General features: G+C 47.6%; 1 protein-coding gene across 1 annotated transcript in view; it reads left to right on the top strand.

Annotated features, from left to right (window-relative positions):
- Positions 1 to 25,706, top strand: part of LOC8033383 (tRNA (adenine(58)-N(1))-methyltransferase catalytic subunit TRMT61A) — a 98,895-nt gene extending 73,189 nt beyond the window's left edge. The window contains exons 3-4 of the mRNA XM_042288649.1: positions 24,385 to 24,581; positions 25,393 to 25,706. Coding sequence (XP_042144583.1) covers positions 24,385 to 24,581; positions 25,393 to 25,653 — 458 coding nt within the window. The 3' untranslated portion in view covers positions 25,654 to 25,706. The remainder of the gene's footprint in view (positions 1 to 24,384; positions 24,582 to 25,392) is intronic.
- The last annotated feature ends 302 nt before the right edge of the window (positions 25,707 to 26,008 follow it).

The following is a 26,008-nucleotide window of genomic DNA, read 5'->3' as shown; positions in this document are numbered from 1 at the left end:
TTCAGCACCGGTGGGAAGCCCATCGTAATTCTTATCTATACTGTTGATTTCTAAATAGTAACCCTCCGATGTAATATGCGTGCCATCCCCCTTACTTCTGATGAGGGAAGTTTTTCAAACAGTTGAGAGTTTCCAGGCTCAGTGTATACGGTGCCCTTCGTTTGAGGGTTAAACTCGGTTTTTCCCCGAGTGGAGAACATAAATTCCGCGTTTTTTCAGAATTACTGTGCTCTGAAAATATTTTCTATAAAACCTAGAGTTGGTAGGAACTCCGCTAGATCGTGTTGACCTTATTAAACTGCGGTGACCGTTCGAGCCCCCAAAGGTCGATTTTGTATTCGTTGCGAATTATCTTTTGCCTTCTCTCCTTCCCGTTTCGACTAGCACAAAAAAAAACAACAAAAAAAAACCTAGTAATAAAGAAGGATGAACAATTTTGTTTCGAAAGGAGCAGCAGATGTCAAGGGAGATTGCTGTGCATTGCAAATAAGAGCTTGAAAGAATGTTTTGTCGACTGACCGATCTCACCGTTTTGTTCCGTCACCGCAGCCCGTATGCATCGTGGGATCTGATCGCGCAAGTCGCGACCTCCCCGCTGTGGGTCCGCGAAAGCAGAGTGTTCGACAGTACGAGCGGCTTTTTGCACTGCCGCCTGCCTTCTGCGAACTACAGTTATGGCGGCGTCACTCATGCGTAGTAGAACGCTTAGTGAGATCCGGTCCATGCAGTGTCCAAAACTCGGACGTGTCATAGGATGAAGACAGAGATGCCGCGCCTGCAGATCATTATAAAATCAACGTAAGTTATATATATATATATATATTTATATTGAAAAGTATAAGAGTTTTTATATTACAAAGCTAAGTGATTTGGTTGCGAAAAAAAAAATGCATATACTTAAACTTATTGGTAATTATACGTTCTTTTGTTTTCGTTTTGGTTTGTTTTGTTTTCCAAACCAAATAGGAAAAACCGGAATCGCTAATAATTTCTTGAAGATTTCGATTTTTCACCGGTTACTCACTTGGTACAAAGTGGTCGATTTTTACCCCCCCCCCCCCCCCCCCCCGATATTCGAAGAAAAAAAAAATATAAAACCCGAAAATGAAAGACCCTATGTATATAATATCATGTCGCACGATTAAACGTCCAGTTTATCTTGTAGCGCAGAGGGTGCGATAGGTCCCTCTGCAGTACCGAGCAGGGATAGTGCAACCTTTATTTTCAGTAGCACTTTTTCCTTTTTCTTTTTTTAAGACGTTTTGAGAGAGAGATTGTGTTGCTTTTGCCACACACCTTAATATTCAATTCGTCTTATACCCTCACATCTAAATGGAAAGAATTCCCAGCTAATTGCATTTGCCCCGAATCTCCTAAGTTCGTTGCCACACGCGGGAGTATTTAATAGCGTAGCATTAGCTGAAAATAACGTTTGCTACCGAATGAATTCGGGGGAACTCGTTCACGGCTGCTCTTGGACGTAATAATCTCGACGGTAGAGACGCAGTAAGGAACAGCGGCGTGAAATTGTAAAGCAAAAATGTGCGAACAAATTGTCGGTATTAGTATGTGCTGGTAAATATGTATTCCTTTTTTTTTTTTTTTTGACAAAATCTTTGGTGCTACACTACGGATTTTGAAAGAACTACGGCGAAACTGTTTTGATGAAGCAAAGAAAAAAGGCATATACCTGAGAGGATATGCTTTTAAAATACACCGTATGGTCCTTAATATAAGGTGTGTTTACTACACAAGGATTTGTATATGACAACGATTGTACGATACAGCGAAATAATTTTTCCAACGAATTGTACCTTGTAATGATTTGTATATTACAATGATTGTATACTTCTGTGAGTTGTAATATACGATTGAATTCGAACACGCCATTGTTTCATGGTTTCTCTTTAACTAACCAACCTGGACTTCGACAGGTGCTCTAACTGCGTAATCCGCACCTTTCGGCAAGCATTTGAGTACATGCGTTGGAGTTAACCGAGCGGTGTTACGGAGTTTCAGATCCGTCTAAATTTTTTTACTCAATTCTGCGCTTTATTTATTTATTTTTTTTTTCGTTGCGTTGCGTGTTTTTGGATGAGCTGTCAGTGCTACCCATTCGTTTTAAGGGTGTTTGGGTGTTAGTGGCGTAGTTTGTGTTCGGTAAACCCCTCGCGATAATTGACTCTGGAGAACGGGATAGCCAATTAGAATGAGCGAAACAAAAATAAATAAGTAAACTCTCGGAACCGAAAGCGCGGTCGGCGTAGTTCCGGAATCCGCGGTTTGGGGGCGCGTCCAACACCGGGTGCGCTATCTTCTATGCTCCTTTTTCTTTTCTTTTTTTCTTCGACTTATGTTGGGTGGGGAAGACGGGAAGATAATAGAACCCGTAAATGTATAGTAACCGTTTACCGCACGAGCGTTTACTACATGGCATCCGGAAAAGCGGCGGTTTTCGAAGCAGATCCTTCTCGAAAATTACCGGTATACTGTGTAACAGTTAATAATCGCGCCGTTTAAACTCGCCCGCGAAACAATAGTAGCTTGGTCTTTGCCCGCTTTTTTTTTTTTTTTTCTTTGAAGGGATAAATGGATCCTAAGTAAAAGGCTGTCACTTTTCCTTTTGTTTATATATAGTTATATAATTAATCTTTCTTTCGCACACTTTTGTAGTGTGTTTGTGTTCGGCTCGCGGCAATTGCCGAACAGTTTTTGCCGACTCTTGTACCCTAATTTGGTACTAAGTCGGGTCTAATTGGGTGTGGCGTGGGAACAAGTAAGAGAGCGTTGTGTGTCACTGTGGAGTGCACTGTGCCGGTTTGCGTGTTGGGTGAGCTTTGTGTATGTGATTGCGCTCGCGAAGGGGGCCATCTTGAAAAATGGCGGACGACGGCGGTATTCTCGGTGGGAATCGGTGCTGCCGTGGAAAGCGTGTGGCCGCACCTTGTGCGTTTCCGAACGGTGTTGACCCCGGCGGGTCAATTAGAACGACCTCTGGGAATCGTTTTGAGATTTCACTGCGCTCGTCTTACATGTGTGTTTGTGTGTGCGTTCGCGTGTGTGTATATGCTTGTGTATGTCTGTGTGTATACGTCGTATATATGTGTATATCTGTGTATATGCTTATGTCTGTTAATGTGTGTACGTATGTGTATATCTTTTCGTGCGTGTCTGTCGGTCTCATGTAATGTACGGGTTGTTCTTGGAAACGCAGGCCAAATCGCTTCTGCGAAAACTATGCATCGGGTAATTGATTACTTTTTAGTTATTTTAATTTTTTGAATGATTAACTTTGAAGATACGGTTTCAATTGAAAACTTGATGCGAATTCTCCGCTACCCACGTAACAGTGGTACAAGGGCAGAAATGTGCCGCGTTCCGGAAAGTGGTTCAATTTAAACGCGTTTCTAGAATTCCATTTCTTATTGGAGCGAGCATCTCTGCGCCGGCAAATCCCCCCCCCCCCCCTCCCCTCCGTCCCCCCTTTAATCCCGTGGCTAAAACGTGCAACGTGCGCGTGGTGCCACGCGTCCCACGTAAAGGTGCGCCTTCACCCTGGTGCCGACATCAGAAAGGCAAACATCGTGTGGCAGTCCGGAGACCTGAGAGCCGGAATGCTTGCATAGAAATGCGCTCCGATAAGAAACCGAAACCTATAGAAACGCGCCCAAATTGAGCTTTTTCTCCGTAACGCCGTAAAATGCTGCGCGTGCCTCATATCTTTGTGTAATGTGGGTGGATTTAGTAGTTTTCGATGACTCGCATCAAGTTTCTACCATACCGTTCAAATTAATCGTTCGAAATAGATTTACTAAGAAGTAATCAATTATATTGAACGTTGCTGATTTCTTTTATGGGCTCTTGGCACAGTATGAACTTTTTTTGTGTGTGTGTGGTTTTCGCAGGAACGATTTGGCCCGGGTTTCCAAAAACATCGTATATATATTTGTTTGTGTGTGTGTGTGTGTGTGTGTGTGTGTGTTTGTGTGTGTGTGTGTGTGTGTGTGTGTGTGTGTGTGTGTGTGTGTGTGTTTTGTGTGCGGGGGAACGCGTGAAAGAGAGAGAGATTGCCTAGGTGGCTTTTACAGTATCTAAACAACCTTTTGTCGTGTAAATTTTGTATTGTTAGTCGTCATAGGGACTCCCCTCTGTGATTCCGCGTCGCTTATGTTTTAAGGATAGCTGTTCAATTAATAGGGCTATTTGTTTTGCCTGGCGTACGTTGTAATTTTTGTTGTGGAATAAAAGCCTCATTTGAGGTAGTCCAGACTCTTCATAGAGTCTGGTCCACCAATTCGGAGGGCATACTTAAAGTACATCTCGCGTTAATTATAGTTATTAAGGGTATATTAGACAAGTGCAGCGCACCATCAAAAGAAAGCGTATAATAAGAGAAAATTAAAAGTATATCACAAGGTATGAGAAGAACATTGCTGTTTTTGTGACATGTTTTTTGAAGTGCGTCTTTTTGTTTCCGAAAAGTATATCGTCAGCACGACACTTTTAATATGTTGATTTCTTTTCATGCGGTTCTTTTATTTAACTACATATCGTCCTCCCATATGCAAGTCGCTATTTTAGTCAGCGGTATTTGTTTTGACGTTTCTTTTACCGCGACGTCGCACATCGCGTGCAGTCCTACCACACTGTGGTATGGGTACGAACACCCCGTGATTAGCGTTGTGCCCGAGCACATTTACAACAAAATCGAAAGACGCGCACACGTAGCGCGTACATGCCCCGGTGCGCGAGTCAGCGAATTAAGAGAGCCAGCCGGCAACACTGGGTCGCTCAGGTCAGGAGTGCAGCGATCCAAGAGGTCTGTGGGGCCGTGCACTATACAGGGCGAGGCAACTCTGAAGAGAGAGGGCGCCATTTATTAACGCACGTCCACGATTTCGGCGTGACGACGGCGCTGCCGCCGCCTGGTGGTGGAATCTCGTCTTCTTTTAGGTTCTGAATTTTAGGTTGCGGTGCGTGGGTGATCGCATTCTGTATTGTTTTGGCTGGGGACGAGCGTATAGAGCAACAGCGAAAGTTTCGGAGCGACGGCGCTCTAATAACGAGCCTTTTTGACCCGATGACCCGACATTTTCGACCTCTGTTGTATAGGTCTCGGCCCCACCTCGCCTCTGGCCGTTGCGTAGGCGGGTATGCATCAGAATTGCAAGTTTCGTTGCCAGGTGCTTTGTGTGCACGCTAGCGTTTAGTACGCGAGAACGGTCATCGTTTCATCTCTTTCGTTGTCACCTTTTTTTGTTGTTTTGCTGCGTGAACGTTGGAACACAAGCTTTGCAGCGCGGATAGATGTATACGCCGGCCCACGCACGCAAAAGACCAGGCCGCCATTTGTCCTCTTATTACAGTAATCATAAACTTGCCCCGTCGTCGTCGTCGTCTCTCTAGTCGCCCGCTAGATCGGCGCGCGTCGGCTCACAGACGCGAAGAAACTATTGCGAGCACACCGTCTGCTAGTTCCAGTTCTCTCACGGACGACGAACAAATAAATGGTCGCCGCTGTTTTGCGTGTTAACGAACGCCGTTGCTTGTATGTTTTTGGCCGTCTGTATTTGCTCGCGTATACTACACAGGCCGTGCGTGGTTTAGTTTCTCCGCTACTCGACGCGTGGTGGGATGTTTTGTCTTCTTGTTTTGTGGTTTTCGTCCTTCCGTAATAACTGTGATTGCTGCAGTTTGCGTTTCCCTTTCTTCGCGAGTGTTTTCTTTGTTTCTTTTCTGGTGGGTGCCGTCTGTCTGCGATCTGTCCCCGCCCGCAGCGCCGCCATGTCTCCGGTGGGCGGGGGCGGAACTTTGCTTTAAAAAAAAACAAAAAACAATTAAATGACATCGCTGAAAGTAAAAGTAAAACTTGTAGGACTGATGGAAAAACAAATAAGGGACTAAAGTGAAAAGGGGAGGATATGGCAAAAAATGGTCCCGCTTAGTAAGCTCGCGCTTCCTCCGATAGCGCCGCCTGGTAGAGGGAACGGAACTCTACACGTACAACCCGCCGCCACACTGTAATCTTGGAATTACTCGAACAAAACCCCTAAAATAAAATACATGAATTACCTTTTTTTTTTTCGCCGACGTGCCGATACGGGTGAAGTTCTTAATGTTACGGTTTTAGACAATGGACGGGAGGGAGGAGCCTTTTGTAGTTGTTTGTAGTTGTTTTGTTTAGATTTTTATTTATACTATATTTGGTTTGAAGCTCATTTTCCCTCGAAAGAGGGATATGTGTTGGTAGCGTCTCCTTCAACTTTTAGCGCCGAGATATCTATTACCGCGTGCCGCGAAAGAAAGTTTCTTCAGGTAGGAGGAACTTGTGTCATCTCGGTTTTTTTTTTTTTTTTTTTTTTTTTTTGAGAGGGGTGAAAAAAAAAGTGTTTCTTTTTGTGTGTTGTGCGTTTATGTTTTAGTATGTGCTTCGGCCTGGGCTTTGTAGAAGCGTCGCGTGAGCACATCCTGTTTGTTACAACCGGCAAGTGGTGGTTACGCGGAAATATGGATGTTCAGAGGCGGTTTCAAGTTTCTGGAGGACGACGCAGGTTGACTATAGTTGACCTTCGTGTAGTCCTCTTGATGTGGTTCACGACAATCTTAATGTTCTTCGTGTTTTTTTTTTGTTTTTTTTAATGGGTTGGGATGAAGGTTTTTTTTTTTTTACGAAAGTGAAGGTTTGGCTGGACACTGTCGAGGTTGAATTATTCAGCCCTGTTCGGGCGCGTTTAGGTAGTTCCGTTGAGTGCGCTTCTCGGTAAACACCGGTGTACCGCGGCGAAGCGACCCTGGCGGAGTGGCCACCGCGATCTTGGGTATCTTGCTTCGCCGCTGCGCAGCCGTGTGGTGCAGGGAAAACACTCGTTCAGAACAAAATATGCTGTCAGATTTGCCTTTTTTTTTTTTTTGTATGGTGATTTTAACGTTGCGTGAACGTGGCGCAGTTGCCCCGAGAGTTTTTATCTTTCAGCGACTGATAAACGTTGGCCGAGTTTTTCGAGGGAGGGGATGACGTGTAACTCCAATTAACGACATAGCCATTTTTAATGTTCTGGGAAAGCAGCTGCGCCTTCTGCGGCTGGGCTTCTGCGGCTTTCTTTCTTCTTTTCCATCTTTTTAAATGAAAGTTGTGGGTAAGTTTTTTTTTTGGAGGGTCTGAATTTTCTAAGCTCAGTCGTATAAAGTAAGGAACGCGAACAACAACAATCATGCATTCACAAATCGAAAACAAAGAGGGGGTGAAACAGAGGTTGTTCTCTTTTGTTTTAGCGGAGCTAATGGAACGAGGGGAGATTGGGGGAAAGGGGGGGGGGGGGGGGGTTATACAGCAGTTCTGATCTCGGTCTGTGATATAGAAAATTCGAAACCACGCCAACCACCTCCATTTGTTTCGTTAACGTGCGTTCCTGTGCGTGTGTGTGTGTTGTATGTTCATTCGTCATTCTTTTTGGAAGTAGGCTAATAGAGGGAAAAAATCGCCTGACGTGGGGATACCCTCCAGTACTACTGTATACTCACCAGAATAGCTACAACAATAGTTGAATACACAAATACCAGAAGACCCGCACATTACTGTTTCCAACAACAAGATATCCAGATAGATGCCCAACAGACAACATAAAAAAGTCTAAAACAAATGAGAAAGGTTGCAAGGTGTAAAGCCAAGAAAACAACGCGCATGAAATGTCTAGATCCCCGGAATTCTTTCTTCCCTCGAGGGAGAGGGGGTGCACCAAGATGGCGGCGAGGAGCGATGGACGAATCCGCCGATGCGATATCGGGGTCCCGTGACCTCCGACCCCGAGTGGCGTGACCCGGGCAGCTCCGAGTGTTTGCTTGGCTATCGGCTCGTCCGTCGGTGCCCGATCCGCGGCAAGGGCATAGCGTCGTCGTCGTTCCGATCGGTCGGCCGAGGACGTAATAGAGGTATCATTAGGTTCTTCTCCCGCTCCTCGGGGCCTCCTCGGGGAGGTTAGTGACGCCGCTCTTGTTGTTGTTACACGTCGGCCCGTGTACAGGCGGGAGGGGGCCGCCGGCCCTAACTGCGAGCCTGTGGGACCTTGAACCTCTTGGCTGGGGCTGTTCTTCTGCCTTGCCTGTGGCGTCGGCCGAGAGATGGCGCTGAATGGCCTACTCGTCCGCTTCCGGGCGAAAATCCATTGTCGTCTAATCTCAGATGAGCGAAATACTTGCAAAGACGTATCGCAGTACGGATCCAGAAATTTGAGACAATTTTTGTTTCGTTACAAATTAAATGAGTGTTTTTAGGAAAATGTATTTGAATGCAAAATGCACGTACACTGCGCGACACTACTGACGTATACAAACCTCCGAAACAAACAAGTGCCAGTTTTTTTTGGTTTTTTTTTCTTAGAACCGAAAGCCATTGTAAAAAGTACACGTGTCCCCAAAACCATTCTTTTTTACCTTAAAATTACGCATTGCCGAATGCTCATTCCCCGCCCAAATGTAGCGCGAGTGGCCCCAACCAGACGCCAAAGTCTCAGGACTCATCGTTATCTCACTCAAAATGTATAAGAGATTTTGTGAAAATTTCAGTGAGAAAATTCGATGAGAAAACGCAAGAGCATGGTTAAAAATAGACACGGTAACCCTGGAGCGAGGGGATATTGAAAGGACGGGCAGATAGGAAACCGTCCGTGTCTGTCCGCCCTTTTTGGTCCCCTTGCTCCACGGTTACCGTGTCAGAAAATAGGGCCCGTTTTCGGTAACTACAGCGCCATCCAGCTCTAGAAAATTTCAGAAAATCACTTATAACTTTGGGATAAAGGAGCGGTTAGTTCTCAAGCTTTGGCGTCCGATTTAGAACGCTAGGACGGAAAATGGTCGTTGGACGATCAGTAATTTGTTTTACAATAAAAACAAAACATAAAATTCAATTTTTCTTGGGGGGACAACCTCTACTAATGTACAGGGTGTCACAAATGAAGATTTACACGGTCTTTTTAACCGCAAAAATAAACTAGGCATAGCCAAACGCTCATTCTCCGCGCAAAGGTAGAGCTAGAGGTCACAACCAGATGCCAAAGTTTCAGCCCGATCCGATAACTTAATCAAAAGTTATTAGTGATTTTCTGAAAATTTCAATGGGAAAATGGAGCCCAATTTTGCCCGTTTTCGGTTTCTGGTGCCATAGAGCCCCATGTGTTTGAAAACTCCGTCGGCCGCCATTTTCCCATTGAACTTTTCAGAAAATCACTTATAACTTTTGATTAAGTTATCGGATCGGGCTGAAACTTTGGCATCTGGTTGTGACCTCTAGCACTACCTTTGGGCGGAGAATGAGCGTTCGGCGATGCTTAGTTTATTTTTGCGGTTAAAAAGACCGTGTAAATTTTCTTTTGTGACACCCTGTGTATGTGCTCGTTTGGGGTACTAAGTTCCTAAGGCGTAAAATTGTAATGTAAAACGCCTCTCTCCCACCTCCCCCCTCCCCTCAAAAAAAAAAGAAAGAAAAGCGTCGATGTCGAGGTTGCGCTAACCGTGTCGCGCAAGGTCATCTTCTGATACTTCTACAAGGGTGCCTTCTGCGCTCTCCCCCGCCCCCCTCCCTTCCCCCTTCCACTGCATGGGAACGTAACTGCGTATGTGGAACCAGAAACTGCGTATTAGGGCTATCGCATCTTTTATGTTGATGCACAAAAGAGTAAAGGAAAAAAATTAAGGACGTTTACAGTTCCCTGTACTGCCGAATTAGAGCGCAGCTCTTGAGGAGGTAAAGGGGAGGGTACGGAAAGGAGGGTATACCCCTCCTCCTCCGTACCCTCTCTTCTTTCCTCGCAGCAAAAACATTAATCGAAAATATTTTAGCTGCACGCCAGCCCTAATTATTGTTAAATAACGTTTTCCAAACCTTTATTTGAGTAAGACGTTATTGATAGGGAACTAGCTCTACCATGTTGTCGTGTTGCCGGCCCGAAATTCGCTCAGCCAGCGATCAGGGCAACACACGTTGTCCAACAAAAGTTGCGGCTGTTTTTGTTGCCGAAAGCTGTCATACCGAGGCTACATTTTAGTTGTCGTCCATGTTGTCGTGCTGTTGCCGCGATGTGACAGGTTTGTCGGACAACATGGGGAGCGAGCAACAAGTTTCCCGACTGTTGGACAACGTGTTGTGTTGCTGTTGCCGTCGTGTTGTTGCCTCAGTGTGACAGGGCCTTAAGAGCTGCGTTTTAAAAGGTGGAAGCCGCCTCCGCCGCCTCCATCATGCCAGAGACACGGCCTTCGTTGCAGGCATGAGGAGAGAAGTATGTGCGGATATGCCTCACGCATGTTCCAAGCATGTTTGCTTTATACATGCTTCGAAGGTGTCTGCAAACTGTCTTTTGGGAAGTTAGTCAGCCCCAATAAGCGTCCGGTGTCTCGGCTAGACGAGCAATTTAGTCAGTGCAGTACGACCGCTAGACTGGAGAGGGGGGAAAGGGGGGGGGGGGGGGGAAGGGGGCCTTTTAAGTCCACCACCCAGTGAGGACACAAACAACCGCACGTCTGAGTGGGGACTGAACATGGGATCTCCTGATTCTGCAGCGCGAGCTTTCGCTTCCCGTGCTCCGAGCATATGGTGTGCGCCAGGCCCACTCGGCCATCGATTCCCCAACTAGGGGACCATGAAATTATTTTTAACCTCTTCCTTTTTAAGGCTGGTTCACACATCTGCGTTGGTTGCATTCGCGCGCAACCGAAACGACCGTAACGACGAAGTCAGCGGGACAACTGTTTGCCGTACACAGCATGGCAAGCGAGGCCAGGGGTAGGTTCGCAAAGCAATCCACGAGTCACGGTTGTTGCCGTGTTTGGGTCGTTGCGGTCGCATGCGAACGTAACCGTTTCAAATATGTGATCCAGTCTTCAGCATATTAATCCTGAATTTAAAAGCGAAGTGAGATATCACATGGTTCTGAGTTTCTTCGGCACGGGAGGTGGTGACTTCGAGCTTGCGCCTTTGAAGCGCACCGTGAAACTCGGCACTCAAAAGGCTCGTTCGATTTACTTGCTCCTCCTGCACCGATGCAGAAAAGTGTAGGGCAGTGCACTTCCGGTATGTGTATTGAGGTACGACCGGAAGTGCACAGCCCTGCATCTTTCTGCGCCGGTGCAGGAGGTGCAATAGAACGAGACTATTGGCCACAAATACGACTTCAGATATTCGTTGACGATCTGATCGTTGACAAGCGTCTAGGTCTGAGTGTCGCAGTGCTCGTGTCCATTGCGTGAGTTGGGTTCGACTGACGTGTGCTGGGCACCGTGGAAGCGTTTACAGTGAAAAGCTGGAGGAGAGCTTTCGAAGGGAGAGCGTGTAAGAAATAATCCGCCATATTTCTGAAATTTCGTACTGAAAAGCGGGTTCTTGGCTTTCTACCCTCGTGTATTCTAGTTTTGGCACACTAAACGATATGTGAATAGTAACATCCCAATTTATGCCAGCCGAAGTTTTTATGTGATCATGACCAATAAGAGCCCAGCTACCCGAGACAATTTGCGGCTCCAAACTGGTTGTCTTTGCGGCCGAAAACAGCCGCTCGAGAATACACCGATCTCACTAAGTGTTCCGCGCATGCGTGACGATACCATACCTGTCGTTCGTAAAAGGCGAGCGCCAGTGCACAGGACAGCTCGTGCCGCCTCGTGCTGTGTTCACGCAAACCCTCGGCGGGGTGTTCGCGCGTGCAGAAAGACTACAGATCCCACGAACCGGTGGCGTGATGTAACTGGCTGTGAGATCGGTCTATACTCCATTCCAATACTTAAAAGGACACTGACAGGGTATTTATGCTCGCCGAGGTTTTTAGTTGTACCCGACATACGAGAGCCCAACTACCCCGAACAGAATTTGCGGCTCGAAATTCGGTTTCTTTCCGCCCGAAGACCGCCGATCACGAACTAGCCGGTTTGAGTCGCGCTCACTTTCTTTTGCGTGGTCACGAGCCATTTTCTAAGGTTTCGACGCGACCACTAAATTTAATCAAAGTCATGGGTCATTAAAGGCACACAGTCAATATTAAAAATAGAAAAAAATATGAGACCCATTTTTGTGGCTTCCAAAAAGCTGCAAATACGTTGATAAAAAAAAAAAGGTAGCACAGACAAGCGGAAGCATTCTGTGCGTCCACTGCATAATTCTCAACATGGCGTCGTTTCGCGTATCGTGGGACTAGCGGATGGCAGCGGACGACCGGCGTTGGACCTCTACTTCAGAACTGTCGTTCGCGGTACCGGCGAATTCTGTATTCCTTCGAAAGCGAAATTTTGGACCGATCAAAAGAACTGATATTCATCCCGTACGACAGCAAGCCGATTGCACGAAGACGTCGCGAGCCGTCGTCTCTCCTCGTAGCTAAAGACATCGCCCGCTCAAACGTCAAGCACGAAGTGCGTACTTCGAGTTGAATACGCACGCGTACGGTTTCTTTGCGAGGTGCGAATGTTGAGTACGCGTGATGCTGCCCGACTTCAAGCCGGGAGTGCACGTATTGAAGGGAAATCGGCAGCAAACTTCCGACATACAGTTGACCGGCTACATTATTACGTATGAGAGTTCCTTCAGTAGCTCAGTGGAAAGACGTCCGCTTCACACGCAGCGGGCACGGGTTCGATCCCTGGTGGGGGTGTAGCATTTTGTTTTGTCAAGCATTTTGCGATGTTTACATTTCTTTTTTCTTTACAATTATCACTGAAAAAAAAAAAAAAAAAACAATTGTTGTGGATGATACGTCGCTGAACTAAATGGTATGGGATTCCATTTTTGACACCTGCGAACTCAATGTAGTCACTTTCCACAAAATGCAAGGAGCATATGAATGGGGTAGCGTCCGCTTTCCGAGCTTCGCGTAACTGTTCTACAGGAATTGCAGCCAGCCATTGATCCCGACCCGTTGATCTTTCGGAAACATGTGCACTCTGCCGCACAATGCCACTTTCAGATGCAGGACATGTGAGGCAACTCTTCAGGCAACATCTTGGGAGTATTCTTTTCGGAGCTGATCACGGGAATTCACCACCGGGCACACACTACTAATTGCCAACATTAAATGTACAAAACAACTCATCTCGAAGTACAGAACAGGGAGCGGAGCAGAGAAGTCATATACATAAAAAAATAAATAATAAACAAACGCAACCCCAAAGGAATCGCACGGCGAACGGATCCTGCAACTCATTTCGTCTGCTACGTGCACACAAAAAAAAAAAAAAAAACGCACGGTTGGGTGTAGCCACGTGACTTCCGCCACTTACTCTATCCTCTCCACTTCTCCGTGCGGTGCGAGAGTTTCGGTTTCGGTTTTGAGCAGTTGCGTTTTTTGGCTTTATTGAAAAAAAGTACGTGACTCTGTAGCAAAATATTATTTAGGTAGTATTCCGACACCATGATAAATCGCCTGACAAAAAAGGGAAAAAAATTTGGGAGGTGCCAGTGTCCCTTTAAGAGCCATCAGCCTAGCGTGCGACCTCCTCAACCCAACACAAGCCTGTTCGTCGCTTCGGGAAGCTAGAAAATCTCGCGCCGCACGCACGAATACTGAAAATGGAGCCGGCCAAGAGCCCTTTTGTGGAAAGGTTGGTATTCACCGGACGCCATATTTGAGGTGACCGCTCAAAGCGCATGCTCGGGATGAGTTCTTACGTGTGATCTCCCAAAGAAGGCAATCTTAATGGTGTACAGTGTGCGTGTTGGAAGCGTTTTGGAAGCCTGCCTTCATCAACACGCGTTCAGCAGCAGCGAGCTCGGCTGTGGCCACCTGCGAATACCACCTATTGGCTCGTTACGGTCGCGCTCACAGTCTCTTCCATTGGCACGTGGCATTCAAACTATGTGTACTAGATATGTTCAAAGTCGTGGGTCATCTAAGGCGCACATTCGACCTTAAAATTGGAAAAGAATACGGCCTCCAAAAAGCTAAAGATACGTGATCGAAAAAAAAAAAAAAGAAAGAAATGTTGCACATATTACAAGAAGAACATGTACGCGTCCTTCTCAATATGACGACGTACCGTGGGGCCGCTACTTCGGTACTGTCGTTCGTGGTACCGGCCAATCCATCTTCAAGCGCAGAACGTCTTTCGGAAGGGATATAGGTGCGGAACAATCGAGCGAAAAACGGTGCACACAATTTAGTCTGCTTCAGACGCTGGTGGAGCGGAGAAAAATTAAAATTAAACACCCCCGGATGTAGTCACGTGACTTCCGGCCATGAGCTTCTGTGCTCGTGTTTCGGTTTTGGTTCCTAGCAATACAGTGTTTTTTTTTTTTCTTGTTTTTTAAAGTTTGCGTGACTTTGTAGCAAAATGTTCATTGGGTAGTCTCCTGACTCCATATTCATTCGCCTAACAAAAAAAAAAAAAAAAATTGGGGGCGTCAGGTTTTAAGTTTGAAGGGCCGGCAGTGTCCCTTTAACACTGCCGGCCCCCTGGGTGCATCGCTTATTCGAAATATCGCGGCGTTAAAGCGCGTTTTAAGCAGGCGCGTCTACTGTCTATACCAAGTTCTGTTCGTTAGACCATTAGGGTCCATCCCTCTTCGTTGATCTGCGGCGTAGTATATTTCATCCCGTTCCCGAGCGTAAAGTGTTAGCCTCTCGAGCGTCGCGGAGGCTCAAGAGGGCCGTCTACTGCAGGGAGGAAGGAAGAGGAGGAGGAGGGGGGAGCAGCTGACGGCGCGTTTAATTTTCCAACGGGTCGGCGCGCACAGCTGTCTGTTCGCTGCCGGGGTCGGGGATGCGCTCTTCGTGACCAGAGGGTGTGGCGGATGTTGTTGGGGAGCAGCGATAGCGGACCGGGCGCCGCCGCTCTCCATCCCCCTCCCGGCGCAAGATCGCATGCCGTACACGAGTATCGTTTTGGTGGGGGTTTTCTTCGGCGGCAGTCCGAAGCATGCCGCAACAAAACGCCACTGCGGTTGTGTACCCGAGTCTCTCTGGTATATGCGTGCTCTATTAGGGGGATATACGCGCTCTGGTGAGCCGCCGTCGTCGTGTCGGGATGGCCGTCGTTGTGAGTGCGTGAGGGCTGCGATGGATGGAAGGGGTCATGTGCGAGTTGTCTGAAGCGTGTCGTTTCGGGATAAACTTTGTGCGTTTTGGGGCCTTGAGTGCTTTGTGCGTTTTGGGGCCTTGAGTGGCACGGTGCCGCTACTGAGATGTAGACCTCTGGCATAGCCTATGCCTCTGGGCGACATTGACGTCATAATGTTCATGCGAGCCAGGCACGTAACCAGGATTTTGTTTCGGGGGGGAGGGGGAGGGGGGAGGATGGGAGAGGGGAGGAGGAGGGGGAGAGGAGAGGAGGTCCCAGCAAAATGAGAGATTTTGGGGGGGGGGGGGGGGGGGCCCATGGGCCTTCCCCCGGCTACGTGCCTGATGCGAGCTATATCTACACAGGATCCATATGGTGTCTCTAGGTCTGCCTGCAGAGAACCCATATAAAGTCTACAGGGAGTTTCTACAGGGTCCGCAGAGAAGCCATACCCATGCAGCTTACATTGGTTGAGCGCAGCGAACGCAGCATAGTGCAGAACGTGGGCCTCCGATTGGCCGGCGAGCAGGAACTTGATATCTGCGACCAATCAACGTCTGTGTGCGCGGCGCTACGCCGCGTTTGCTGCGCTCGACGTCGGAGTGCAACAGAGCACGTCCGCACGTGTCCTAAGATCCAGAAGCCGGCACTTAAAGAGTTAAAAACGAGACGTTGCGGATGTGGGACGCACACTTTCATGCAAAAATACACTGTAAAAACATTTAAAGAAAAAAGGGAAAAGCTTGGCAGCTTTTTTGCCACAAATTATGTTTTCGTCTGTTTCTGTTTCCGTAAATTTTGTTTTAAAAAAAATTTTTTTTCGGTTCTTGTTCCTTCTTTAAAACGACTGAATTTCTCTTTTGGCCAGCCTAGTATAAAAACCGTTTCCGTTCTTAAAAATAACAAAATTTTTGTAAAAGAAAAAAAAAAAAGAAAAAGCGGTGGTTTGTTTTGCAATTGTTCGGGGAAAAACTGTTCATTTTTAGAAATAGCAGAGTTTCTGTGGAAAAACAAAGCGGGTTTCTGTTGTGGAGGTTTCTGAAAAAAAAAAAAAAAAAAAAAAAGAAACAGTTTTGGTTCTTTTCCAGGTTGCAAGGAAAGTTTTACCGCGAACTGTCGCAGGTATTTACCTGCCTATTCAAGCGCTAAATACACAGAAACGCGGGAAAACACGTTACAGTGAACTCACACACACAGAACACACAAATAACAGCAAAATACCAGCCACACCATTCATGCGCCCTCCTCTACGCATCCTCTACGTTCACCCGATCATCCGCTATTTTTGAATTCGACTTGGCCGGTGACTCTTTCGCATACAAATGTAGAGGCTGACCAAATATTACTCCTACTTAACTTTTAATATTAATTTGATGAATTATGTTAAGGATGCAGTATTGACGCTTATTTCTTTTAGAGGCTATAGGAATTGTTGGATTGTAGTTAATTACTCCATTAGCTTGATGATTTTTCCGCCCTTCTAACGTTCTCCGACCCTCAAAACTCAAAGGGAAATGATGCCATGCCCTATTTTTATTAATATATATATATATATATATATATATATATATATAAGTTGGGTAGTTTGATTTTAAACCAAAAAATTATATATATATATATATATATATATATATATATATATATATATATATATATATATATATATATATATATATATATATATATATATAATTTTTTTGGTTTAAAATCAAACTACCCAACTTCGCCGCCCCGTGTCGCAGCTGCCGCTGTGACTGTACTGTAGATTAACACGGGGCTGCTCAATTTTTATATATTAAGGGGTTCGCATGGAAATGCCAACAGCGGAGCGCGTGGCCGTCGATACATGCCGCGTCTAACTGCACCTCCTGGGGGCCTCTGGAAACTGAAAATAAAGTACGGGTTGGAGAGTATAAGGCGCTGCCAGGGTGTGCGTCCTACTCCGATGTGTTTGACCCTCGATTGGCACAACCCAAACTTCGACGCTGCGCTGCGGTGGTGCGCTAAAGCTAGAAGTTCCGTCACAGCAACTTTCGTTGGCTCGGCACGAGCCACGCGAGGAAGCTCGCCGCTCGCAGCAGGAGCATGGCTGCTTGCGCGCACGTTTGTGTAGCATGACCGCAGCGTCATGCTTCCTTTTACGTTGTGATGTTTTTTTGAACAGTATAGCAGTAGCTGTGCGACATTCGACATAGATGAACAGGGAACCCGAGACGGCTGCTGACGCCTCAGTGAATTCAATTACTGGACATACTTTTATATTTCAGCCTCCATCGTTCGCCCATGTGTCGTCCCCCTCTAACTCTTGCGTCTCGTGTGTGGCGCTGGGATTGCGAAAATGCATGTCCATCAGATCCTGCATTCGCCAAACTCTTTAGCGAAATGCAGTAACTTTATCGTTGAAGACTTTTATCAAACCGTTATGCCGCGTTCCGCGTGCCACACTACCGGAGCCTTTGAAGCACGTTTTTAAGCGCGCATACCATACCTAGTCCCATACTTAGTCAAGCTGTTTTTAGCAGCTTTTTTTATGGGCTTTCCCGCCACAGTTTCTCGAAAGAAACTTGATTGATTGATTGATTGATCTTGCTCAGCGCGCCTATTAAATCATCACGCTGTGTGTCAGAAGTATGAAATAGAAGTGTGCTCGTTCGTGCACAAAAGACCTGTGGAGCGTGATTTGACCGAGAGCGCATGGCTCCTGCCCAGAGCTGGAGCTATGCTCTCTCCGTGCTGGAGCCATGTGACCGAGAGCGCGTGACTCTTACAAAATAATGTGTATTAAACAATGCGTAGCAAAAATTCATAAATAAACTGCGCAAGTTAAGAGTGAGCATAACGCTGCGGTCCTACTCCACGGACGCGCGCGCAAGGCGCTCGCACAAGCAGCCATGCTGCGAGCGGCGAGCTTCCTTGCACGGCTCGGGTCGAGCCAACGCAAGTGGCTGTGACGGAACTTGTAGCGCACCACGGGCACAGCGTCGAAACTTGGAGTTGTGCTGGGCGAGGGTATAACGCATCGGTGTAGGACCAGGACTTTCCAACCGGCAGTGTTTGTCAGTTTCCAGTGGCCTCCAGGAGGCTCAGTATGCGTCGACGGCCACGCGCTCTGCTGTTCGCATTTCATTCGTCAGTGCTATACCATATGATGTATCGATGCCAACAAACATTCCTTCATAGAATAATTTCTTTTATGTATGACTTCGTTTCCTGATTTAATGATCATCCGTTTTGCAGGAATGAGGAAAGTTCTGTATTTTTACAGTAATATGACTTTGCTTACCTTTTTTATTCACCAGAAATGTTTAGGATGCGGGAATAACAGAAGCTCTCTCTTCTTACAGCTAACGGGACGTTTTGTAAAGTGTTTGTTTAAAATAAAATGACGGTTTTAGTGTACAACTCTGTGTTTTTGTTTGTTTTTTACTGATAATGCAAGTACATTAGACTGTTTATTTGCCGAAAACTTGTGTTCTTGACGAATAACCTAAGCCCTGTTTTTAACCGATAAGCTTCTCTGTATTGTAATCTAACAAAACCGTTTCCTTAATTTGACCGATATTCTCCGAATCGAAAAACATACATATTTACGATAATATTATTATCTCTTCTGGTGAAGGCTCAGCAATTGTTGCATTCATTTTCGTGCACGAAACTGTAACTCGCAGAGAAAGTAACAACACAGTGTTACCGCCTTTGTTTTAACAATGTACACACTTACAGGCTTGCGCTGATGAGGCCTCAAAACCGAAACTCACATATCGTGACTGTGCCGATACTACGCAACCTCGTTGTCACACCGCTCTGCAAAAAGGCACTGTAAAATTGCCAGTGAACATACAAAAATTATAACTATACAATTATCTTGTAGAATATCACCTCACTAAGTAGTAACTGTGTCAATATGCACTTTAAAAAATATTTCCCCGAAAAAAACGAAATAACATTTTTTTAGGTTTGGCAACAATGTATTTGCCGGATCCCCCAAAGGTCAGTCTGGTGGCTCATTCCCCAGGCCCGGTAATAGTTGCAGGGATGTAGAACGAAAGGAATTGGGTGTTTAAAGGAGCTGTGCAACGATAATCAGTTGGAATGTTTTTCACCTTACACGAGCTTACTGGCACACCTGGGACTCAAGGATACTCGCACGCAACGCCACTGGCAAGAAACTCCTTTGTTGCGGTGTAATTTCAAGGACAAAAGCGATCATTTTCATTCAATCTCTCCTTTCCAAGATTTGATGACGTAACTCGGGGATCGCAGTACACCCAAGTGACGATATTTGAATGCGGTTCACAGATTGGACCCGAGCATTGCGTGGGCACTCGATTTGGGCTCGTGATAATTACTAGCTCGAGAAGCATTCGGGTAGTGGCCCGTGTCCAATCGCGGCAACGACGACAATAGCCGAGCCATAACAATGTCTGGAACTCAGCGCGTGTCCTGCGCTTTGCCAACCCCAGCGCGTGGCTATGATCAACATTGGCGGCATATAATCGGCTCCAGATCACGTGGCCGCTTGTTCTGGCTGCGAGTTGAGAGGGTGAACGCTGCTCGTTTTTCTTTAATTATTTTCTGGGACTCCTATTGCGTGGGGTGAAAAACGAACGCGTGTTTCATAGGTCATTAATGTCAGGGATCCGTTCTAAGCGCTATTTGCGCAAAGTACAAGAATTGTTGCATCGCTCCTTTAAGCGGAGGGAGGAAGGCAGATTTTCTTTGGTTATGTGGCGTAAGCTACCGCCCGTTACAAAGGGCATAGCCAATATCATCCATCCATCCATCCATCTTTGCCGGATCTTTAGGAAAGGTCGGCAAAACTTTGGCTTTGAAGAATCTGAAGAATCGGCGCCGAATTTTCATTTCGGCAGAAGTTCGGCCCATATCACTAATTGTTACTGCCTTGGGCGACGTACGGGCACATTGCACACACTCTTTGTTATGCGTGGTGCCACGTGAGCCCGAAGAAACTTGATGACGAATGTACCCCAAAGAATAGTTGCAATTAAGTGTCAGAAGGGGCTCCCTGTGCTCGAATATATATATATACAGTATATATATGCATATATTAGTACCGCCAAGCGCCCTCAGGAAGTATGAATGATTTGAGACGGCTCCAGCCTGACATACCGCCGCAACAATTATCGCGGAGTTAAAGAGAAACACGTAACAGGTGTAAATACGTAACGCAAAAATATAACAATGAAAACTACAATATTAATTTTTATTTTTTAGATTTTTTAGATTGCTAAAAGGATTGCGAGAGCAAGGTTTTGCGCTGGGTCTGGTCGCGGCAATTGATTAATGTTATTTTATTGTGGCCGCCGAAATGAGTCTTATGTTCCCTGGGTTGCACACTCCATCCTTCATCTTAGTTCTGTTCTCGTTTACCTTTTCTGCTATGATAGATGCTTTAAAAACGTTCGCTAGCCTCGTTCTTGCAGTTCAGTGTCGTAGGAATGCTGCCGGCTGTTGGAAACGCGTCAGTACCGTGGAAACAGTGAGTGGCCTGTAGCTGTGCGCTCGTTACGCAGCATTGGCACTGTCGGGGTACAATGTCCTTTTCGGGTTGCTTAACCCCGTCCAAAGGCACGAAAACAAAAATTAAAGAAGTAAATTGCACGTTGAACGGATAGGCGGCGTGAGGTCGGTCTGCCCTATAGATATGGCGACACAATAGGGAGTTTTCGTAGATCGTTTTCGCCGTCCCGCAAGGCCCTCCGCAACCCGCTACGATAGCGGGAACTCCACAGTCAAGGCTATCGGCGCGCAGGCGCAGTAGCGACTTCTTCGTTGCGGAACGCTTAGCGGAGGGGGCACCGCGGTCTACGAAAACTCCCTAATATACAGGATGAAACTGGGTACGTTGATATGGTTCTCCAGTACCGATATCCGTATCCGTTATATCATATAGACAGCTTTTGGCACCCGGATTCATTGGTCTGTGGAAGCGCGGTCATATCGTATACCAGGGCCAAAGTGTCAGCGAGAGAGATTCGAGGTGCCGTACCTGCAGTGGTGTTTGCACTGGCCGTTTTACATCAAGTCCGAGCACAGCCGACGCCGTACGATTCATTTGAGCGAATCGTGCAGGCGTCAAAAGTGCTTCGTCACGGGGCTCTTTATGCGTGCGTTATCATCGGCTAAACCAATCACGCCCACAGTTAAAGCGCTGTAATACTGCGCTTTTTTCTTTTTTCTTTTTTTTGTCCGTGTTTTTGGTTTAGCAAGGGAGGAATACGCATGAAAGGACACAGTGGGTAGAGACACGAAGGGCGAAGGAAAGGAATGCTGGGAAGGGACAAGCAGACGGAACGCTGCAGAGGAGAGGGGGAAACCTTCTCCTCTCTCCAGCGTTCCGTCTGCTTCATCCTCCCCGGCCTTCCTTTTTTTCGCCCCACTTGCTTCAGTTGCAACGGACTATAATCACCTCTCGGAAGCACCTCTCGACGCTCTGACGTCACAGCTGTGACGTAATCACAATTGGATGACGTCAACATGACAATGGATCCCTTTCGGAAGCGCGCGCCGTCTGGCGGCTGCTGCGGCAATCGTTCGAGTCAGCCATTGTTTTTGTATGTCGGACACGAGTCATGAGGACCGCGTCGGCGCTCGGTGTCAACTCGGCTCGGCTTCGGATCGAAAACGATCGTGCCGCGTCGTGGCATTCGGCGAGGACTGAGATCCAATCGCGCGTTCGATGCCCCGAAAAATGGCGACCGCCAGTGTTGCTAGATCGGGTTGTGACCAGGGTCTATCGGACCCGAGCCCGACGCTAGTCTTCGCTCGACGTCACTGTTGTGATGACGTCGAAATCCGAGTCCACGGGCTTCGATTATTCTAGGTGAAGTTGATCGAGCTGCCCGCCAATCGCGATCACGGTGATTCGCGAGATCCATGAGCTTGCGGGGGGTGGTACTAGAGTGATTCATGTGGGCCGTCGCCGGGGGTACCCCTATTGCCTTCGGGAAGGCTACTTGCCCGCGTTACCCCCTGGGTGCGGCAAGCGTGGGAACGCTGCTCCGATTTCTTTCTCTTTCTTGTTTTTGTTTGTTTAGCTCTGCGGCTAGCGGGAGCTTTTTCTCCGTCTGCTCAGCGAGAGTCTGCCTCGCGGTCCTGGGGAGTGGCAAAACTACCGCTGGGTGCGGCCGAGCGGCGGCCGGCCGCGTTGCGTGGCGCCGGCCACTTCTCCCGCCAAGTGGATCGCCGCCGCCGCCGTATCTCATACGTGTCGCTGCTACTGGGCATACGCAACAGCATGCAGCGGCGATCTATGGGGCTTTTTCCGCCGCCCCCGTTTGGCCGTGGGCTGCTTGCTGCGTACGCCGTGTGTGTGTGTGCCGTGTGTGCATACGAGTGCTCGGCGCTGCACGGGGGCATGGGTGTGGTTCGCGCGCGAGGTGGCTTGCCATGCAGATGATGCGGGCTGCCCCTGGGGAGGGGGGCGGTTCCTGCGTTTATATTACGGCGTGTGGCTCCGGTGTTTTTGATCACGTCGTTTTGGCGTCGTGGTGGTGCGATGAGCACGCCACGCGTGCGGCTTGCGGTCTCTTTCTCTCTCTGCCGATGGGGAGAGTGCGGGTGCGTTCGGGGCTTGATTGAAATGATAGATTGTTTGTGTGTGTGTGTGTGTGCGTGCGTGCGTGCGTGCACAAATGCATGGAGCTCCGCTTGTGCGTTCTAGTTTGATGGTAAGGCCTACAAGACAAGGCCTGCGCGTGACGTCATCATTAGTGGACCCGAGGCCGATTCCGGGGTCCTATGACGCCTTGGCCCAGTCGAGCACTGACGCAACACTCGTATCCAACCTGTGTCTTCGCTCGATGTCACTCTGGAAACGTCAGGGTTCTGGTGCACACGGGCTTTGGTTATTCTACACCCGTTTTTACCTCAAGAACCGTAGTCAGAAAAAAGTCCCACTCTTCGCGGAGTATTACTAATTCCCCCCTTTATGTGGAGAATTGGGATTTATGTATGTGAATTCCAGATTAGATACATGTTATCTTATTACGACGTACACGTTTCAAACGCCAAAAGCATCGCTTTTTCCTCCGACAACCAAATCTCGTAAGAACTACTTCGCGCCGCGTATGAACAATGCGCAAAACTTGCTTTTCTAAAACGACAGCGTTCGGCGAGGGCTCGGATCGAATGACACGCGTTGTCTCCAATGGATGGATGGATGGATGTTAATGGCTGCACGGGCGGTAGCTTGCACCACCTAGCCTATAGGTCTAAAAAAGCCCAAGGAATGGCGATTGTCACGGTTGCTTGATGGGGTTGCACAATAATAATATTGCGTGTATGTTTAAACAGCCAGAAGTTAGCATTGTAAGCAGTGAGAAAGTGCAGGCGAGCTGGTAATTATTCGACATCTTGTAAACCCTGAGATGGGAAACGATAAAAAAACGGACGAACACAACAAAGACAACAACGGGCGAACACAACAAAGATAACAACGGCCGTCCACTGTCTCAACTTTAGATGAACGAATAGCCAGTGCGGTACAAGCGCTAGCCTGGGGGTCTTTAACGTACAGAACGCAGTAATGATACTCGACCGCACGCCGATATACGATGCTCGTCCAGATCGAAACGGGCAGGGGTGGGGTATGAATCTAGGTTTTGAAAAAGGGTCTATTACGGCTTTAAAGCTATTTACTTATCTTGTAACGTGTAAGCTAAGTGGAATGTGGAGAGTTGTAACCTGGTCGGTATCCATGGCGACGACCTTCCGCAGGTTTCAAATTCTTCTGGAGGGGACTTTTGACTACACCCAAAAAGTCAACCGTTTGGCGCGCGATGTAGATGCTTCTACGGCCTGCAGTGCATGCTTCTCGTGGCTCTAGACGTCGTGAAATAAAATTATGCGGACAAGGAAGGGGTATATTACAAGAACTGATAATGGGCTAGTTGGTGAACGTTGGGAAGCATCGTATAAGGCGGTAAAAGACAACGGACACAAGGAAGAAGGCACATATGCAGGCGCCCGTGTGTGTGTCTTCCCCGTGTCCGTTGTCTTTTTTGCGCCTTACACCATGCTTCCAAGGAGGGTACCTACACTCACTTCTTTCTTGAACATCATCGATGGTTCAAGACCACGTGACACCGGACAAATAATTGATCTTGCCGTCATCTGGATTCCAGGTTCAGTGTAATTGAAAACTATTGGTAAATTGTGTCGTGAGAACTCGTACCTCGGAACAAGAATACAATTTTCGGAGCGAGCCTATATCTGTTATTCCAGGCGCTGTTTTTTTCTTAATTGTTTTTTGTTTAACAGTTAGTCCAGCTATGTTTTGTAGTGGTTTTTAGACGTGTATTGACCAGCGGCGTTTTTCACTATCCGCAGGAGGTCGGCTGTGCTCGTTCTCGCCGTGCGTGGAGCAAGTGCAGCGCACCTGCCTGGCACTCAGAGACCGAGGCTTCGTGGACATCACCACCTGGGAGTGCCTGGAAAGGCCGTACGAGGTCAAGCAGGTCACGATGACCGATCTTCGCAAACCCGCATCCTTGGGGGCATTCCGGAAACAGAAGAAATCCAAGAAGGTACACAAGGGACGGGACATCGTGTAAACGCGTGACCTTTGAGACCTGTTCACATATACACCGCAGCGCTGAAAATAGCGCTGACCTCGCTGACGCAGCCCCGACTTCGACCTGTTAGTGACAACTGATATTGAGCTGGATTAGTGCTAGTTAACTTCAACTCAGCTCTGCATCAACGCTGTTCCTAGCGTGAACTCTGGTCTGCGATGTGAGTTAACGGCCTTACCTGCGGTATTCTAAAGGAAGATTGGGCCGCATTACCATTAGCCGAAGTGACATTTCTGTGTTGCCGTGGTAGCAGGGTACCACACCATACTCCGTTTCACGTCCCGATGAACGACAGCGGACTCTGCGAGCATTCTGAGCTAGTCCAATGTCGTGTGAGTCACGCGTGACCTTCGGTCACATGCTCAAAGAACTGGATTGGTATAGGATTGCTCATAGCGTCGACTACGGTCCATCGTAAGGTGAAAGGGATGTAGAATAGACTTTGTAGAAAGTATGTGCAAGGATATACTCATACCATTACCGACGACTTCACGTCAGAGAGGTGGCGCCGGCTGTGCTACAGCGCATGTCCACGCACTCCGCTCTCGAAGAAACGGGTTCACTGCGCACGCTCATTTCTCACAGAGCTCCCCGTATGCGAACGATTGTAAGCGATTGCCCGCTTGCTGGACTCGCAGGCAACAACCAAGGAGACGGCGTAGTATTTCTTTGTGTGTGTCTTTTTAAAGAGCCTAATATTCTACCCATCATGCCATGCATCATTTTACAAAACGGTCGGCTCTTGCATTTATTTTTATTACAGGGAACGGCAGTCGGTGGCACGCCTGCGGAGGAATCACCCGTCGTTTTCACGGCCGATGCTGCCGCTGAAGCCGGGGACGACAACGATGCAGTGGACGAAGTGGCCGAGGAAGCGACCGAAGACGACAAGATCCCCAAGCGTGCCTTCTCGTCGGTGAGCCCCGAGTCTGACGGCGGCATCTGCTTCCAGGCGGCGATACCTTCGCTCCAGATACCGGGACACACGGGGTACCTCACCTTTGCCACGCTTCTGGCGTCCTAGGCGAAAATATCCTTCACACTGTTCCAATAAAAACCATCTGGCCAGTGAAATTTTTTTTTTCAGCGTTCTTTGTTTTTTTGCGGAGACCCCCTAGGAGACGACGCTTGCACATTACATCATCGTTGGTGTTAGAGTGACTGTAAAGGTTCCACTTGCGGAGCAGAGTATCCCAGTGGTCTCCGATTTTAGTTTTCTAAGTAGGGGGGGGGGGGGGGGGGGAGGGGAAGTGACCGTCGTTCTTGCAGGGGATGCGACGGGCGCCAACTCTCGTAAGACAAACGTTCGGCTTCTCGCAGATCATTTTAGATTTCCTCCTAATAGACAGTGCCAGTGTATTCTCTGGCAGGGATGGCAC

Source organism: Ixodes scapularis, unplaced genomic scaffold (assembly GCF_016920785.2).
Source record: "Ixodes scapularis isolate PalLabHiFi unplaced genomic scaffold, ASM1692078v2 PGA_scaffold10__122_contigs__length_95168666, whole genome shotgun sequence".
In the NCBI taxonomy this organism is placed as follows: domain Eukaryota; kingdom Metazoa; phylum Arthropoda; class Arachnida; order Ixodida; family Ixodidae; genus Ixodes; species Ixodes scapularis.
The sequence above is the reverse complement of the archived record's forward strand: the minus strand, read 5'-3'. Positions and strand labels throughout refer to the sequence as shown.